This window comes from Brugia malayi (genome assembly GCF_000002995.4).
Source record: "Brugia malayi strain FR3 genome assembly, contig: Bm_v4_Chr2_contig_001, whole genome shotgun sequence".
In the NCBI taxonomy this organism is placed as follows: domain Eukaryota; kingdom Metazoa; phylum Nematoda; class Chromadorea; order Rhabditida; family Onchocercidae; genus Brugia; species Brugia malayi.
This window is the reverse complement of record NW_025062476.1, coordinates 10329670-10347854: the sequence shown is the minus strand read 5'-3', so window position 1 is coordinate 10347854 and position 18185 is coordinate 10329670. Positions and strand designations below refer to the sequence as shown.

At 30.2% G+C, this 18185-nt stretch overlaps 3 protein-coding genes across 3 annotated transcripts; 2 read left to right on the top strand and 1 right to left on the bottom strand.

The window, feature by feature from the left end:
* Window positions 1-636: 636 nt before the first annotated feature.
* Window positions 637-6152, bottom strand: Bm6936 (uncharacterized protein; the record flags this gene model as incomplete). Its single annotated transcript, XM_043079149.1, has 13 exons — window positions 637-1032; window positions 1326-1421; window positions 1725-1824; window positions 1939-2071; window positions 2325-2466; window positions 2962-3062; window positions 3191-3317; window positions 3678-3790; window positions 4520-4668; window positions 4789-4912; window positions 5227-5392; window positions 5673-5785; window positions 6011-6152. 13 exons carry the CDS (start codon window positions 6150-6152, stop codon window positions 637-639), a joined length of 1902 nt encoding a protein of 633 aa, XP_042935083.1.
* A 4164-nt stretch (window positions 6153-10316) lies between these two features.
* Window positions 10317-11586, top strand: Bm11072 (Uncharacterized protein; the record flags this gene model as incomplete). Its single annotated transcript, XM_001902365.2, has 3 exons — window positions 10317-10319; window positions 10803-10948; window positions 11457-11586. The coding sequence occupies 3 exons, from the start codon at window positions 10317-10319 to the stop codon at window positions 11584-11586; spliced, it is 279 nt and encodes a 92-aa protein (XP_001902400.2).
* Window positions 11587-15824: 4238 nt separating this feature from the next.
* On the top strand, window positions 15825-17046 carry Bm11071 (Nematode cuticle collagen N-terminal domain containing protein; the record flags this gene model as incomplete). The annotated part of the gene is made up of 4 exons (XM_001902364.2): window positions 15825-16043; window positions 16123-16308; window positions 16499-16720; window positions 16804-17046. The coding sequence occupies 4 exons, from the start codon at window positions 15825-15827 to the stop codon at window positions 17044-17046; spliced, it is 870 nt and encodes a 289-aa protein (XP_001902399.1).
* Between the last annotated feature and the right edge of the window lie 1139 nt (window positions 17047-18185).

The window sequence follows — 18185 nt, the reverse complement described above, 5'->3', positions numbered from 1 at the left end:
CAACTAACCTCATATCTTTAAATTACACATGAATGATGCCATAAGACTCCCCATATACAAAATAGCATCATTTACAAGAAGAAAAATATAGAATTAATGCAGGAGTTTAACAAAGGAGTTCTATGGTCTAGGATAGAAAGCAATGGAATACAGATAGCTCGATTAAAAGAAAAAACCGCTTAATATTTTTCTATACAATGTTGCAAATGAGTACCAAGCAATAATATGAAAAGAATTATACTCAGTTTATGTAATTAATTCGAGCAAGTCAAATAGGAGCAAACATACAGTGTGAATTTCAAATTCCAATTAAAACATCTCGAAAATAAAAATTAGTCTCAAATGTGATGCTAAAGCATGGAAGTTGAACAAAAGCCGAAAGAAAAATTGTATCTATTCAATAGATCTAAGTCGAAATATGAATTAGTTACAGCCAAGTATTTAGAAGTATAGATAGTTAACCAACCTATGACTGTTAGGAGGTGAAAATCTGAGCATGGTTTTAGATAGTTATGGATTACAGTTTTCATAAACTAACAAAAACCTTTAATATCATCAATCTTTATAACATCTTTGAAATTATGTTACTCCAAATGCTCCGAAAGTATTTAATGTTTGAAATCCAAAGAGAAAATTTCACGAAATAGGAGCTTCTCTTCTTGCTACCGATGAGTTAAACACGCAGTCAATAGCACTATCAACAATTTCATGTGCTGTGCGTTCACCAGCCATTAATAAAGGATCGCTCAAAGTCAAATTACTATTTTCAGCTACTGAATTACTACCTTCATCTAATTCAACTGTAGTTTGTTGTTTGCTGAGTGCAGACGACACTTCTTCCGTTTCGGATGACCATGCACCGCCTGCAGTAGTCTCAACTCCGGATGATGAGGCTTCTCCGTCATATAGATTTCTGTCTGTTGAAACTTCAACGGCTACATTTGCCGTCGATGGTACCATTGATGTAGCATTAGGAGAAATGTTTGTTGCAGTTTGCGTACCTGGAGAAGCAGCTGTTCCTCCACCTGGTTGCTGAAATTGAGAAAAAATAAAAATAACAAATTCGAAAAAAGGAAACTCAGTTTAGCTATGCCAAACATGCTGAATATTGGAAAAAATTTGTTTGTTATCAATATAGTTGAAAGTCTTTATTTGAATGATTCTAAAACCTTCGTATTTTACTATAATGTTATCAAAATTATCTTATTTTGGGATAAATAATCTCATGTCATATTGAAGTTCAACCACAAGTACTACGTTTTGTTTTAATTCAGGTGAAACAAAACCGTTCAAAATTCTAAAGGTAAGCTGATGGAAATACTAACCGGATTATGTTGCATGTCAGTGATAATTCTTTGCAACCTATCGTGATAAATAATTAAAGGCATCTCATAATGATGGAAGAAGAAGATCATTGAGTGCTGCATCAAAATATATTCATTTTTACATGATTTAAATGTCATTGTTTAATCAAGAATAAAAAATAAGAAAAAAAAACAAAAAAAGAGGATTATAGGATGAGAAACAACTGTTTAATATATTATTCCAGTGGAATCCAGCTCATTTCATAGAATTCTCATGTAAAGCAGAAATTTAAAGCAGGTTATTATCTCTTAGTCTCAATAGTTTCAAAGATTTCAGAGATAAATTGTCAGTCCACAACAAAGTTTGACCTATCAAAAGTTAGGAACAATAAGTAAAAAAATACGAAAAGAAAAAATTACCAAAATGAACAGTGTAGAAGTAAGTAAGGCTAAACTACCATACTGACCATTATACCGATATTGATAAGCATAGAATGCATAATGATATAAATAAAAGAATCTAAAAAGGGAAGAATTTGAATAAAACGTATTTACGATAAATAGATTCTTCCGTACACGATGAATCTGAATAAAATAAATCCCTCGGAGCAATAATAGAAGTAAAGGAAATTACCTCAACCAATGTCTTTTGCTGATAGGTGAGTGGCAACAAATAGCGTCATACTGATCTGCTATCCAGATTAGTAGTATCACATAAAATGCGGTGGAGGTATCATTGAATACTTCCGACATTATGGCCTCCATACCTGAATACACACAGTTTACAACTGCTTCATGTGCAATAATACTTCGTGTACCTTCTTCAAACGCCATGTACAGTAGCTAGATTCAGGAACAATCGAATTCTCAAAAAAGAAAGCTATTCGTGTTAACCACACTAAATAAAATTTAACACTTCAAACAATGTCGTTACCAATAAATGTTGCCAACATTAAATTAATGACTGTCATAATTAAATGAGGGCAAAAAGTTAAAATATGAGAAATCCTGAAAACCTACCAACCAGAGCTAAAATAACGGTGAGAAGTGGTGCAGCCGGAAAAACCAATGCTTGATTGAGCTCAAACATTTGTAGTAAGTCAACAATAAATAAGAATATTTGATGATGCGAAAAACGCAGCAACATCGATATCGCAAACGTCTGCAAGCGCTCCAATTCAAAGCTTGCATATCTTTAATTGCAAAAATGCATTTCTCCAAGAATGCATGCAAAATATAGAACTATTACACATCCTTATCAGGCTTGAATTTGACATTAAAATGGAATTTTCATCTATCCGACCTTTTCAGTTGTATCCAAATCCGATAATAGTCATTACTAGAAGTTATTATTTTTATCTTCATTCAATTTTTAAACAATTTAAACACCAAATTTGTTTAATCATTAAGTGTGTTATGCTTTCTGCAACGACATGTCTACATGTTGGAGTTCTTCACAGTGTGTTTCTTGAAGATATGCCACGTTCTTAATCACCAAATCATTCGGTTTAATCTGCTTAGTAATAAGATTACTGCTGATCACCTACAAGTTAAAAAATGTCTCAACAATTATTTGTTGCAACCGTTCACTTGTAAGATATGTACTTAACTGCAAAAAACTTGATGCTGAAGTCGAAAGAGAAAAAGATGCACTTACAAAAATTAGCATAACAATTAAAGCAGTGAAATAACTTGCTCTTGGATTACCCATAGTGACGAATCGGTAATGCTCGCCGGTGATCATATCCCGTAAATATCCTAAATCCAAAAATCAACGTACTCTTTATAAAAATTGCTCATTATCGGTATGTATAAATGAAAAAACGTAATGAACACTATGAGCAATATGCTACCACAAAAAAGAAAACAGAAACTATTTCAATTACCTTTGTCAGTTTCATTTTCAGCCAAAGCTTTTACTGAAGACATTAACACATCTTCATAACCAATAAAATTCTTCATCAATGCACGACTAACCCAATCACCAAAACAACTATCAACTTCAGGATCTAACTGAAAATTATCAGTAAAATCAGTTAATAATCCAAAACACTGTTCAAACAAATGGATCTATAACGTAATGAAGTTTGAATACTGTAGTTGATTTAAATGCCTTTCTGAAATTCTACATGATTTAGTTTGGAAATCTTACAGATCTCAAAAATGCAATATCGAGAAAAAGTCAAAGAACGGTGATTCGTAAGTCCCAGAAATTTAAAGATGATTAATTACACCATTATAAGGATTTTCGGAAATCAATTTGATAACTAAAAAGCTTAGCCGCAATGCTAACTTTAGAACAAACTACATTTTACATCGGAAATTTCAGAAAATTTCAATATTATACATTTTAGCAAAATAAAAGAAAAATACCCTAACAAGGAGAAATGATATGTTGTGTTCAAGACGATACGAATGGGGTAATTTTAGCAAACCATAATACAAAGAATATTCTACAACATACTCGAAACTTGCGTCCGAATCATCTGAAATATACGCTTAAATAATCTGCAACTTCATTAACTATTAATTCCATGAGTTTTTTACAAGATTCAATCAAAACATTTCTTTGTACAGTGCTAGTAACAGACAAAAACAATGTAATGGAATGTGTGGCGCACGTTCTAAACAACATGAATAAATTGTGATCGTCTGCCAAATGCTTCCAGAAAAGTTTGTACAATATAATTTCGTATCAATCTACAAAAATAAGTGTAAATCTGCTGCTATATTCTATAGTACTAATACTACAATATAAAGAAGCGAAGGCTGTGACCAATGAGATTGCAACTGCAAATATTCACTATTCTCTCAGTATATCTGAGATGACACTATCGGTGAAATAACATATTATCTTCTACATTCCCATTGTAAACTTAATAAATCTCGATTTCCACTAACTTCCATCAATCAACTTTCCAGCAAACATCTAGAGAACAGATTAACGCCTATAGACTGTTGGCTCCTCTAGAAAGTCTCTAGAAATTTTGATTTAAATGATTTAAGATCATATCACTAATGCACCAGATTTTTGGGCATAATATTATTAGCCAAAATGTATAAGAATACCAGAAAAAGAAAAACATAACCATGAAGAATTTGGCATATTAATACTGCTCGATATAAATTTGGTATACTAATAGAAATAATCCAGTGGTACTCTAGCAAATAAAAAAGAATGCAGAAAATCAAGCACAGTTTTAATAAAAACATACCAAATAAATCCTCTGACTCAAAGTCAAACTCATCGTCGTCTAACTCCTCTAAAAAAAGCTTCTTTTTCAAACCATTATCTGATCTTATAAAAAGATTCAATAATGAGTCTTCTGAAGTTAAAAAGCTGCTCCAATGGTCGCTCTTTTTCCTGAAACCATTATACAGAGAATTCTGAAAGCATTATTTGCATTACCGATGGTACTGAAAAATAAAATATACATAAATTAATTTTTAATTTTTGTTACTTTTTGAACACAACAAAACAAACCGAAAGTGATGCCTGGGTCTACTTCGTAATTCTTTCGGCAAAGCGCTAGGGCCCTTCATTAATACACGCTTCAAATCATAAACAGTTGTATTACTTTCACTATTTTGTTTCCCATAAGATTTTTCTGAAATTAGCGATTCAATCTGTTTAGTTTTACGATTTACTGAATGAATTATGTCTCAAAATCCTTCAAAATTCTTCGAAAACAAAAAGAAACAAAGTAAAAAAAAAAAAAAAAACAACAACAACAACAAAATAAATTGGGACAAAGGAAGAGATTTTGAGGAACGTAGTCATCACAAAAGAATTCAGGCCAGCAAAGTTAACAGGACTAGGTCAACAAGTTCAGTCAAAGGAAATATCCAGGATTTAGTGAGAATATTTTAAAAAAATCTATTTCATGGGAAACACCTAGAAACAATAAATATACAATCTTACCTAGTAATCTATCTTGATAAGCATTAAATTTCTTCAAATTTCTGACAACTTCTACGCGTAAAACACCATTTCTGGGCCACTGATCTACGAATGGTGCTAAACAGTTGCTGTCTGCTTCATCAAAAAAATGATGTACATAAATCATTATAGACAGCAACACTATTGCCTGAAAAGTAATATTTTTGGAATTTTTCTTTTTAGTTTTCTTTTTAGATTTTGCGACTTACTTTTATCAGTTTGTTTTCTAATAACTTCATTTGTGCATGACTATAGTAAGGTAATTCATTCAAAACAACCGTCATTAACTACATTTCAAACATTGTATAAATTCAGTCAGTAAGTGAACATTAGTGCATATTTATTCCTCTACATTGTTCGTTAATTTCAAAAAAAGCCAAAGTGAAGCGGAAATGAACATAGGCCAAAAAAACCAACAAAAAACATACTGTTACTAAAGATGAAAATTCAATGAAACGTTTGCCCAAAACAGGAACATGTCGATTATAACTAATTGCTACGCGTATAAGCATCGCATGAAACAACCTATCCCGTACCGCACCTGAACAGAAAGGAAATTTGACAACAACGTGAGCGTACAAAAAGAATCGCACACCTCCATTTAAATTTCTCAATTTCAACATGCTTTTTCATATCCCTTATCGGCTAAATGTCTTTTCCAAAGAGAACATATTTTCTTTTCTTGCTCCTTCAATGTAATTACTTAAGTATTTGTTTATCCTGAAACATGAACTGACTTACTAAAATATGAAAAAGCTAAACCTACCAAACTGATTTGGTTGTGGCAATACTTGTCGCTGTACAGCTTCAGCAGCTAATGCTTGAGTGTCCGGCGCTTCTCCTGCAAGCCTCGGTCGTTGCTGATTAATTGATCCAGGGCCAATTTCAGTATTGTTTACTGAGTTCATTTCAAGTCCATCAATTGACCGATCTTTTCTTCCCTTTAAAGAAGAATTAAGATGTAAACTTTTTTACTCAATGAATTCTTCACATAAACCCACTCTATCATGTTTTTAATCTATCATACCTGACAGCTCGTTTTATATCTCACTTAGATAGCTTATCACTTATATATGCTATTACTTACACTCCTCAATGTCTTTCCCACCAATTTATAACATTCATTCATTCAAGAAATACATCTATTTTCCTTGCATTTGCTCTCATTTTCGACTGTTATCAAACGCTTTTAAGCACAACGAAGATGCAACATTTAATTTACAAAAACATGATAACTATTTTTGAGGTAACTATTTCAACGCAACACATAAAAATGGTTATTTCCGGAACGATGCAGTCGACATGAGAAATAAATAAACTCCACACATGTGCATCCCGGGAAGACATCCAGAAAAATTCCGAAAAGCATTAGATAAAAAGGCCGAGTAATCATTTAGTAGCGATTATATTCACCCAGACTCTATTTCGTTACTTGGGGTGACAAATGGGATAAGTGAGTTGTTTTTGTTGCGTGGTTTTCTTCTTCTCCGAGGGGAAGTATCGTCACTGGAATCAGTGGGAAATACCGGGGTTCCTAAAGGATGAGTTTGGGATATTGTTCCACAATATCCTAAATCATCTACCTGACCTACTGTAGTAATACTGTCTCCTGATCTATCCTAGTAATGTCACTTGAATCAATAATTGATGTTACTAATATTTTAGAATTTTAAACGATCTGTTTTAAATGAAACACAATGCATTTAGTTCTATTAAACATGATTAAAACTGCTGCCTCGTTATCAGCTATAATGAAATAATTGTAGATTTTGTTGGCTATTTCACTATTGTACTATTTTTAGATTTTATTCGGTCTCGTACAAAGCCTTTTTGTAACGATATTTTGCAGTTTGATCAAATTTAGGAATTTTATTTGAATGCTTCGAGCTATGCTTAAATTCATTCATTTCAAGAAACTAAATAGTTAGGAGGAATGTCACAAATGCATTAAATATAGAACCCAACCCATATTCGTAGTATTATATTATTTCCCCAGAAGGATAATGGTTTGATTGTTCGGAAATATATTGAAAGTTCCGGAATCATTTATATGAATCTTACCGATTAGATTTGGATAATACTTTGATCGTTTATAATTAGTTTGCAGTGGTTAGACTATTAGTTGACACAATGCCATATCAAATCTTCTGTGATTCAAATGTGTCAGTAATGCGAGATAAATACTCACTGAAAATATTAATTACTGTCAAGAAGAATTAATGCTGATTATTAAATTATCCGCCCCCGATAAATTGCACAGAGATTTTTTGTCATAAGAATAAACAATAATGAATGAAGCATTTAATGGTATTAGAGCAAGTCAATAAAATTATAGAAAGAGTTTTTTCTATAATTTTATTGACTTGCTATAATGAAATTATAGAAAGAGAATAAACAATAATGAATGAAGCATTTAATGGCATTAGAGCAAGTCAATAAAATTATAGAAAAATATTTTAAAACTAATCTTCCAACTTTTCATATTGTATCTTTTGTTAGCATTCATTTTATATTCACTGTTGAAATAAATTAGTGATCAAAAAAGAAAAACAAAAAAGCGCTTGAAAATGTGATGGTTATTGATCAAAAAATAATATGAAAATTCTTCTTGAAAAATTTTGAATCTTTCTTGAATAAAAGCGATAACGCTAGTTTTCATAAAGGAAAATCCACCAAAATTACACGAGGAAACAATCTGGAAACAAATTCAAAATATACCAAGGAATCCTTGAACGAAAAATTTTTCTTCAAAAATTTTCTTTAAAATTGTCTATTACCAAAAGCAGTAAACAATAAACGAACATTATAAGGAAAGGGCACTGATACATGCTTTTTTGATCATTTTTAAAATCATTCTGGAATTATTCATGTTTCTAAGTGCAAACAAATTGTTCGAAATTTTTTTTTTTTTTAAATTTTCAACGTGAATTAGTATTTTTGTTGTGAAAACTGATATATGTGAAAAGAAATTTTGGTACGTTTGAAGAAGCGCATTCTGGAAATATCCATTATGCTTACTGATTGTTGCTACAAATCAAATAATGAGAATTAAGAAACAAAATGCTTTAAGTTAAATCAATTAAGTTCAATTCGGCTTGTTGCATGCACAAATGAGAATGAATAATGCTACTAACACAGTATACAATTGATAAAATAATGCATAAAAATAGATTGAAAATTGTATAATATTTGTTTTATTAACTATGAATAGAAGTAGAAGTAATATTCAAATGTATGCAAACACTGAATGCAGCAGATAAATGCATGCAAAGCAAGCGCAAAGGGATATGATGTTAGAATAAATTAAAATGTATAGAAATTATTTTTGTATAATTTGCATATTATTCATTGCTTTCAAAACAATTAATAATATGATTGATAATTTGATATTTTGCATGAAATTATTTGATGTAATAGCAAAGCAATTAATGTAAGATTGATTGATTGATTAATTAACTGACTGATTGCTGGATATTGTTAGTAAACTATTAAATTGATTGTACAAAACGTTATTGTATTATTGGTTGAGATTAATTAATAATTTTACCATTGATCTCCAAGTTAATATTATTAGCAATTTGCTTTACATATTCGAATTTAAAGATCATCGCAAATTTTCTTAAGTTGTGATAAAGTTAAAATCAGAAAATCACATCTGTTTGCAATTATTTGCATTAATAGTGAAAAAATTGTCATTTTTAGGAATTTTAATTTAATTTTTTTTTAATTTGTATTATAAAGGTTGATATTGATCCATTTGAAATGTTTATTGAATAGATTTCAATTGTAAAGCATTACTTTGAAAATGTTGACATATTAAAAATGTTACTCTAACGATAGTTTCAACAAATGCCATAACTATGTGTGTCATAATTATTTTAAAAATCTTGAAAAGATACATGACAGCATTCATTCTTTTTTTTTTTGAATTGAAATATCATTCAGTGCTGAAATTTCACTATTACTTTTCTTTATAATTATGAAACAGAAATTTTTGTCTTACAATGTTAAATGGTGTTAAATTTCTGAATAAAAAACAGTTAAATGAAATTTCCTGAATAAATCTTGCCAGAAGATACTTTATAATAAGAAAATTTCATTATATATTTGACGTATTAGTCTAAAGTAGAATTAAATTGCCGTAACATTGAGGAAAAAGAACTAAGTTTTCCTAAACTTCTGAAAATGCACCATAAAAGCATAAACTGATTGTTGCTGATGGAACATCAAACAAAAAATGGTATTATATTATTAAAAAATAAAACAACTAAAAAATGATTAAAATAAGTTACCATTAAATACCTTTAAAAAGTTACCTTTTTTTAAAAGTATTTTTACTTTTAAAAAGTTGTCTTCAAAAAAAAGTTATCTTCAAAATTCACTTTTGCTATAGAAATCAATGAAGATTTCAAAATTCAATAATAATTTAACAATCAAGGAATGATTTATAAGAATATGAATGCTAATAGTTTATTTTTCGTTTTTCTTGCTTTTCATCTTTCCAATTTTTTCTTTATTTCTTGAATGATGAATTTTCAGAATTTGTTTTTCAAAATATTTGGTGGACCTTAAAAAAATAAGAGATCGAATTATGTATAAAATGATTATGCTCGATGAATATAATAAAATTTAACTATCTCAGATAAGGTTACTTAATAATTTTGAAAGATTCTCTTGATTTCGTAAATATTTTAATTTTTTAAGTATTTGATAACATTTTCTCTAAACTTATTATACGAGGAGAGATAAATGGCCATCCATTCTATCCTGTGTAACGACCATTCATTCGTTTACACTCTTCCATGACCTTAAATCAATTTCTGAAGTAATGAAAACTACCTGAAAACACTGGTCGTTTTAAAATCATTAAGTAATTCAATTAGCTGATTAAGAAAATCATTAAGAATTATTATTTGTTCCAAGAAAGGCCTGTGTAATTAAAATGATCTCAAAATAGAAAATTTTTGCATAAATTTTCAAAAAATGCTACGTAAATTTTGATACATCTGAGTTGATACTGATATATTAGAAATTAATTTTGATATTTTCATTTTCAATTTTCATTTTTAGCCATGGTATATTTGCTTTCGAGTTTTCAGTCTAATTCATTACCTGAGAAGTTGATAGAATTAACAAAAGATTTATTCCATGAATCTAGGTTAACAAAAAGTTACATTTATAATATTATATTAACAGATGAATAAGATCAGAAAGATAATATGAAGAATTTGAATAAAGAGAAGAAAAGACGAATGTAAAAGAGTAATAGCTGAATTAGCTAGTTATTATAAATCCATGAAAGAAATGATCTCAACTAATTATTGCCCTTTGACCTGAAGTAATGATATGAAAATAGCTATGCAAAAAGTTACATTACATAAACACAATTGCACTATGCATTCAAACAAATCGGTACAATTGTCCATTTTCTCTTTTTTTGTTCCATACGGATTATTTCGTTGAATATTTTCATCTTCCAATAAATTCAATTTATTATAAGAAAAAGAAAAAAATTGTTTTTTAGTATTAAGGAAAAAAATTTCCATTTATTTTTGTAGGTGAAAGAAAGCAATACAAATGCTATGGATTGCAATTCATATTCCGAATTAATGCATTTATGGGGTATCGATCGTATAGATTCTAAGCGTGGCTTCTCATGGAAAGTTATATTCGACCGATTTTTTTCCAAATTTCATTACGATAAGTTAGTAGTTAATAGTTTAATCAGTCGCTTTAATCAATGAGTGAATTTTGTAAGGTTATCTTATTTTGTTCTTTTTTGATACATAAGTTTCTTTTTTTAATTTATTATTTCTTTTAAATTTTGTTTTTTCCTAACAAAGTTAGTTACAATTTGCAATCATCGTTATGTCTATGATTTATTACAAGATTCTTTGAGCAATCTCGAAATTTCTAAAAACCGAATGCTGAAAATAGTCAAATTATTTACTCAAAAAATAAAGCCTAATGATGCACTGATTTTATTTCATTTGACAATTTCAATATTATGTTTTGTCCAAGATGAATCAATGCTAGTCCTGAAGTGTTTTTTTTTAATTGCGCATTAGTTAGTTTATTCGCTAGAGCTCTCATCCTATTTAATTAACTAGATTAATTATCGGTCAGTGATTCGCAACTTTAAGAAGGTAGTAGGATTGAGAGTTCAACTGATCCGACCGGAACTCTCATCCTATTTAATTAGTAATTTACAGATTTGCATCAGATGTAAGTGCTGATGAAATGGCACACACGGTGGAATTGGCTGAAAGAATGGCTAATTTTGTATTGGAAGATGAATGCAAGAAAGAATGCAATGATCATGAATGCGAGTTACAAAATTGATGTCAAAACTACAGATCTGATCAGGAATTAGGAAATTTAAATGTTATCGTATGCTGTTGAATGTATTTTTGCGCCTCAACCATCTAGCTCATAACTCACTGTTTGTCATATTTAACGAAATGCTTCAAATTAGCTTGTTTTAGAAATAAGTTTCTTCTCTACCCATAATCTCATAAACCAGTTACCAATGATGCATCTACATTAAATTAAAGTTTGATTCATATTTGAAGCGAAAAAAAAGAAATAACGAAGACAATTCTTTACTACCCTATTTCAGTAATCTCTGTAAAAATTTTGATGATTTATATAGAAATATGATAACTTTTATTACTTTGATTACTTTTTTTCAAGCTTTCAATTCGCAAAATTGTTTGGATTACAGAAAGTTAAGTCTATTTTGCTTCGCCTATTGTAAATGGATATTTCGTGTTTTTGCATTTTTATATCATTAAATTTATCACTAATCACATCAGAGATATTCGTCTTTCCTTTTTTTATCCTCTCATCCATTTGAACCAAAGTAGTACGTATCATTGAAAATCTTTATCAATGCAAACATTATTTGACTGCCGTATTTTCAGGTGTAAATTCCTGTTGTTGTAGTTAAAAATTCATGAAAATATCTGTTAATTTTTGCTAAAAATAAGTTCTATTATCATTCTAAATTGCTTGATAGTAGCAGTTTGATTGTTTAGTTTAAGAATGAACTAAATTATTTCAAAGGAACTAAATTGCAAACTAAATCGATGATCTAAAAGAAACAAAAATAGCACCAATTACCTCAATTTCATTTATGAAAATTTCGTATTGTAAATAGTAAATTAATTTCATTTTCAATATGTCATTATGTTTCATTTTTCATTCAATTACACTTCTATCATTAATACCGTTTACCGAGATATCATACATTGGAATTTCCTTTTGATCTTAATTTGGTACTGCTCATTTTCAGTTCTTTGGTATTATTTTATTTAGTTTATTTATTTATATAATATATGATTTATAAAATTAGCGGTACCAAAAATATTCCGAGAATATCGCAGAGTTGATAAAAAATCTCTTCAAATAAAAAAAAAATATATTACTTGGTATGATATCGAATTAAAAATGATGGCTTAATGATTGCATTAAATTCTTATCATTACTAATAAAACCCATCTTACAATTGGAATTAAAATTTCGATCTCTCTTGTAACTTTTAACATTTCAACGTTTTCTTCCAGCATTAATCACTAATAAACTAAAATGAAGCATATCGTCATGTTGGCATATAGTTTTAATTTTGAAAAATCCCATATTTAATTGTTTGCAATTGATTCTGTGAAAGCAGTTAATTGTTAAATGAAATTGTAGTGAAATTTTTCTATCATATAAAACGATTTCTATCACTCAAAGTATAACTAAAATATTATTATCAAAAATTATAATTTCTTTCTTTCTTAAGTAGAATAGTTTGCTGGATGGATAAGTAGTTCTTCTGGAAAAAACAAAGAATGAGTCTGATTTGAGAGGCAGAAAGGAATGTATGATTTGTTTTTTTTTTTTTTTTTTTTTTTTGAGTTCATTAAATTGTCAAATAAACGAGGAATTCATTCATCAATGTAGCTGTAAACTCAATCATTCCACTATATCATTTCATTCATTTTTTTTTTTTTTACTTTGTAGAAAAGATTCAACAAAACTTGTATATAGAGGAAGAAAAATGGCAAATGTTCATTTTTAAAATTGAAAAAATTAACTGTGTACCATTTTTACATTCTTCCTAAATTCATATTAACATGTTTTTCTAAATGGAATTTAATGGAATTCTATTCTTAAATATTGTTGTTATTGTTTTTCAACTTTTTTTTTTCACTCTAATATTTTAAGCTGAAATTGTTCAGTTGCTTGCAAAAAAAAAAAAAAAAAATCAATCATTGAAAAAACTATTTCAAGGAATATTGTACTAATTTACAGGTTTTGTATTTCAATTGTAAACAAATGTTTACTGAATTCGATCAGTTAAAATTTTAATCATCATATATTAATTAAAATATAAATGTTTAATTTTCTGGATTAAAAAACGAAACAGTGCAAATATGGTTTGACGGTAACAGGAACAGGAATGGAACTAACTAACTTTTTCCTTTTTTATTGTCACACCTACCCGCCGATTCTCTTTCTTTCTTTCTTTCTCTTCATTCCTGTCACTTAACATTCATCAATTGAAATGAATCATAATGAAATGTTGAAAGATGGATGACAACAAATTTAGCCTTAAAAAATAGCTAAGACATTAATTTTTAATGGAAGAAACGAGAAAAGCAAATGGAAAAGAAGTGTAAAAAAGAAAAAAAAAGAAAGAATTCATTCCTTTCAAATGCAAACAATTTTTATCAAAAGAAAAAAGAAAAGAATAGAATTCATTTAAATATTTCAGTGAAATACACAATAATTCATCCTTTCTACCTATCTGAACTGAACGCTTGTCCTTACGTACGTACGTGTTTTGTCTGTCCCTTCATTATATTATTGCCTTGTTGTGACACATACAAGTAATGTCTGACGGTATTTTTTGTCATATTATGTATTTGTCAAAAGTTGTAAAAGATAAAAAGTAGCAAAAGAAACATAGAGATTTTCGGTAAAATTGAAATTAGAAATACTGCTGAAATGAGCATAAAATCCGGTTTTTAGCAATCATTATTAGTTAATGAGAAATTTGTCATGAAACGCCCACGCATACAATGACATTATTGTCATTGCTGTTATGTTACATATTGAATGATCATGACTATTATAGTAATAGTGATAATGATATGGTGATAAGAAGGAGGAGATGAGATATATTCTGATTGTTGCAGTGGAATGCATTGCATTACGATACATGCATGAAGTGCAAATGCAAATGCAGTTGCAGCGGGCGATGCGATGCACACGACGATAACATTTCTCATTCCAGAGATACTCACTCACTCTCTTGCCTTGGTAACTTAATGAGCGACATTTGACAGAGGAGGGTAACTCGTCTCACCTTAGCGATCGCTTTCCTGGGAGGCAGGTGCTGCGGGCACAAAGCATATAAAATGACTCTTTGCGCCGTTCAAAACGGTATACCATTTTCGGGATGACGAAGTACTACGGCAGTAACGACATTTGACCCTATGCTATCACTGATTATCAAGCTTCCTCCCTTACTATTAAATGTTGTAGAATTTCTCATGAAAATTTCACTTTCAATTTTTGCTTTTAATTCTGTAATAAAATTAATATTTTTTGTTTGGCTGAAAAAATGACAGTTACATTTTCATTCTTGAATATCTACTCTTGTTTTATCAAAAATTAATTTTATCCAAGATTTTCTACTTCTTCAATTACATATTTCTTCCACTTATTCATTTAATGAGACAATCTTAGCTCTAATAATGCCCACATTATAGGCCCCGTTACTTCCCGAAATCTCCCATTATTTTGTTTTTTTTTTTTTTTTTTCCCAGTGCAATATAAGTAATAAAAGAATCACAAATTGTAGATAATGAATTAATGGTATGAAAAACTGAATTTTGATAATTTCTTTTCAAATACTTTCATTATAACAATGTTTATGCCTCGCTGGTGCAAACATTTTCATAAAATTTTCCTCATTTTGTTATTTCAATCATTTCTTATTTTATTATTACTTTCAGTTATTCTGAAAATCTTATTAGCATTGTAAACAAATATCCAAAAAAAAGAAATTTGAGTCCATTCACTTTATGTATAAACTTTCATTAATAAACCAAACAATTGCATTTTTATAATATTTATTGGCAAAGTTTTAGCATTTTACCACAACAAAATTAATTTTAATGATATCAGTGTTAATACGATGTTAGTTTCATGATAATGTCATCTATCAATTATCAAATTTATCCAAAGAATATAATTCATACTAATGCCATACAAATGGAATGTTGAAAATCGGTACCATTTGGTAGTCATCTAAAAATTTTCTAGAAACTTTAAAATTTTGAGAAACCAAATATTTTCAATCAGTTAAAAAGTTTGGAACAAAAGTCAATGAGAGTAGTTTGAGTTCACAGATTGTCTTTTTTGGCAATTTTGAATGCGTCAATTTTTCCATATGCTATTTCTTAATTTGATTCTGCTGTATGCTATCAAATGAAGAAACTGCTAATATATGGGATGATAATCTTTGGTGTGTTAGCAACGTGCTGCATTTATCACTGCTGCTAAAAGTGCAAGTTGCAGGTAGCAAGATGGTTGATTCTGATGATCCGAAACAGCTTCTCATTGAGGCAGAAAGCATGAAAAAGCTTGCCTTTTGCGGTGTTGCTGTTTCTACCGTAGCTACTCTGGTAGCAATTATTTGCGTACCAATGCTCTGCACCTACATGCAAAATGTGCAGTCTAACTTGCAAGATGAGATTAGCTTCTGCAGGACACGCGCAATTGGATTACGAGGAGAATTCACCAAAGTACATTTTTCCCAAAATATAAATATGAATGTATTAGAAATTGCTCTCATAAAAGATGTTAAAGTTTAAAATTTTTTAGCTCGAATCATCGCGTTCAGCACTGAAAAAAGAAAGACAAAAGAGGCAGGCAGTATTCCAATGTTGCAGTTGCGGTATTGGTCCTGTTGGTCCACCAGGCCCACCTGGACAAGATGGTGACGATGGCCGAGATGGCCCACCTGGCAAGCCCGGGATGCCAGGTCAGGATGCTCAAGAAACCCAACTAGTAAGTTATTCAGCACAACGATTCATTTTGAAACCACAATTTTTGCTTATATCATTTGATGTTCCTTACTAAGTTTTTGTATTTTGGTGTTTTTTTCTTTTTTAAATGTCAAAAACTCATTCTAAAATTAAAAACCTAATTTCTATTGGTCATATAAAACTATAATTTTACGGATAATCTGAATTTTCAGCCAACTGAACGAGACTGGTGTTTCAATTGTCCTGCAGGACCACCAGGTCCACGAGGTAAACCAGGACCAAAAGGACAGAGAGGATTGCCGGGAGACAAAGGTTCTAGCGGACAGCCTGGTGAACCGGGTCCTGTGGGACCACAAGGGCCAAGAGGACCGAATGGACCTCGAGGAAATCCAGGCCCAGCTGGCGAACCAGGAAAACCGGGTGTACAGACTGAGGTTTGTTTTGTTATCCTTTCCAGTATTGAAAAATCATGAAGATGTTGGATTTGAATTGTTTCCAATAACCCTTAAAATTTCAGGTGCCTGGACCACCAGGACCACCTGGCCCACCAGGACCACAAGGACCACCAGGTGAGCAAGGTCCAGCTGGGCGAGATGGCAATCCCGGACGACCAGGACCACGTGGACCACCAGGTCAGAACGGCAAAGATGGTCCTCCAGGACATGATGGTCCAAATGGTGATCAAGGAGAAGCAGGTCCCGATGGACCAAAAGGCAGTTGTGACCATTGTCCACCTCCCAGAACAGCTCCAGGCTATTAAACAATTTCAAGGGATTATCCAGGAGAGTGATCTAAACCTGTCACTCATGCTATTAGTATCCATCTTTCAGTCTATCTCTCCATTTCCATTATTCTCCCATTTATAAATCACATCAAAATTTTCAATCTTTACATTTTCATTTGTTCAATTTAGATAACAACGACAAATTGAACATATATTTTAATGAGAAAATATATGAATTGAAATAATGCAATGAAGTGAGAAAATAAATATTTTAGCGAGAATATTTATTGCTTTCTATCATCGATTATGATATAATATTGAAAGACAGAAAATATTGATTGGCTGGAAAGTAAACAATTTCAAATATGCCATCATCGGTTCAGTTTCGAATATGCTATTAACGGTTGTGTAACTATTTGGAAGATTAATGGTAGTTCATTTTTCTCAATTTCACATTTCAGACGCTGCAAATTGTAAACACAAAAGTGATACTATTTCCATTGATGCAACAAAAAAGAAATAAATTAATTAAATATTTGGTGCATTGAGTTAAATATTTGTGTGACAATGGCGCCTATTTGCCGTCACTGATATATAAATTCTTTCTTTGATCATAACAAATCAAAATGAGTGATTCCATCATCTGTCGCCCATTTTTTGTCCCTTTTAATTTTCAATCATTACATATTAAAATTCACTCTTTGATGAGAAAAAAATGGGTGGAAAATGTAATTTGTTCCTTTAGTAAACTTTTACTGTAAATAAGAGAAAAAAAATGTGCAAAAGTTTCATCGAAATGCTATTACTAAAGAATCTTTTTTTTACATCAAAAGTTTGAGAGAAATTTGCTTATAACATCATTTATTATAGCTAATTTATGCATTCATAAATTTTAATTAACAAAAATTTCAGACAAATTTTTTTTTGCACGAAAATTTGAGTGTAATTGTTCGTCTGTGAAACTATTAAAATAGTTATTGATATGGTATCAGCAAGTGTTTAATAAATTCTTGAAGGTGAAGATAGAGGACTGAAAGTGAAAGAGACCAATTGGATAGTTCCAATAATTAATTGATTGCAGAGCATAAAAATAAAAAAGTTTCGTTTTATTTAATCAAATTATGAACTGATATTGCAGTTACAACTTATATTTGCAACTAACACTACTGCAGTTA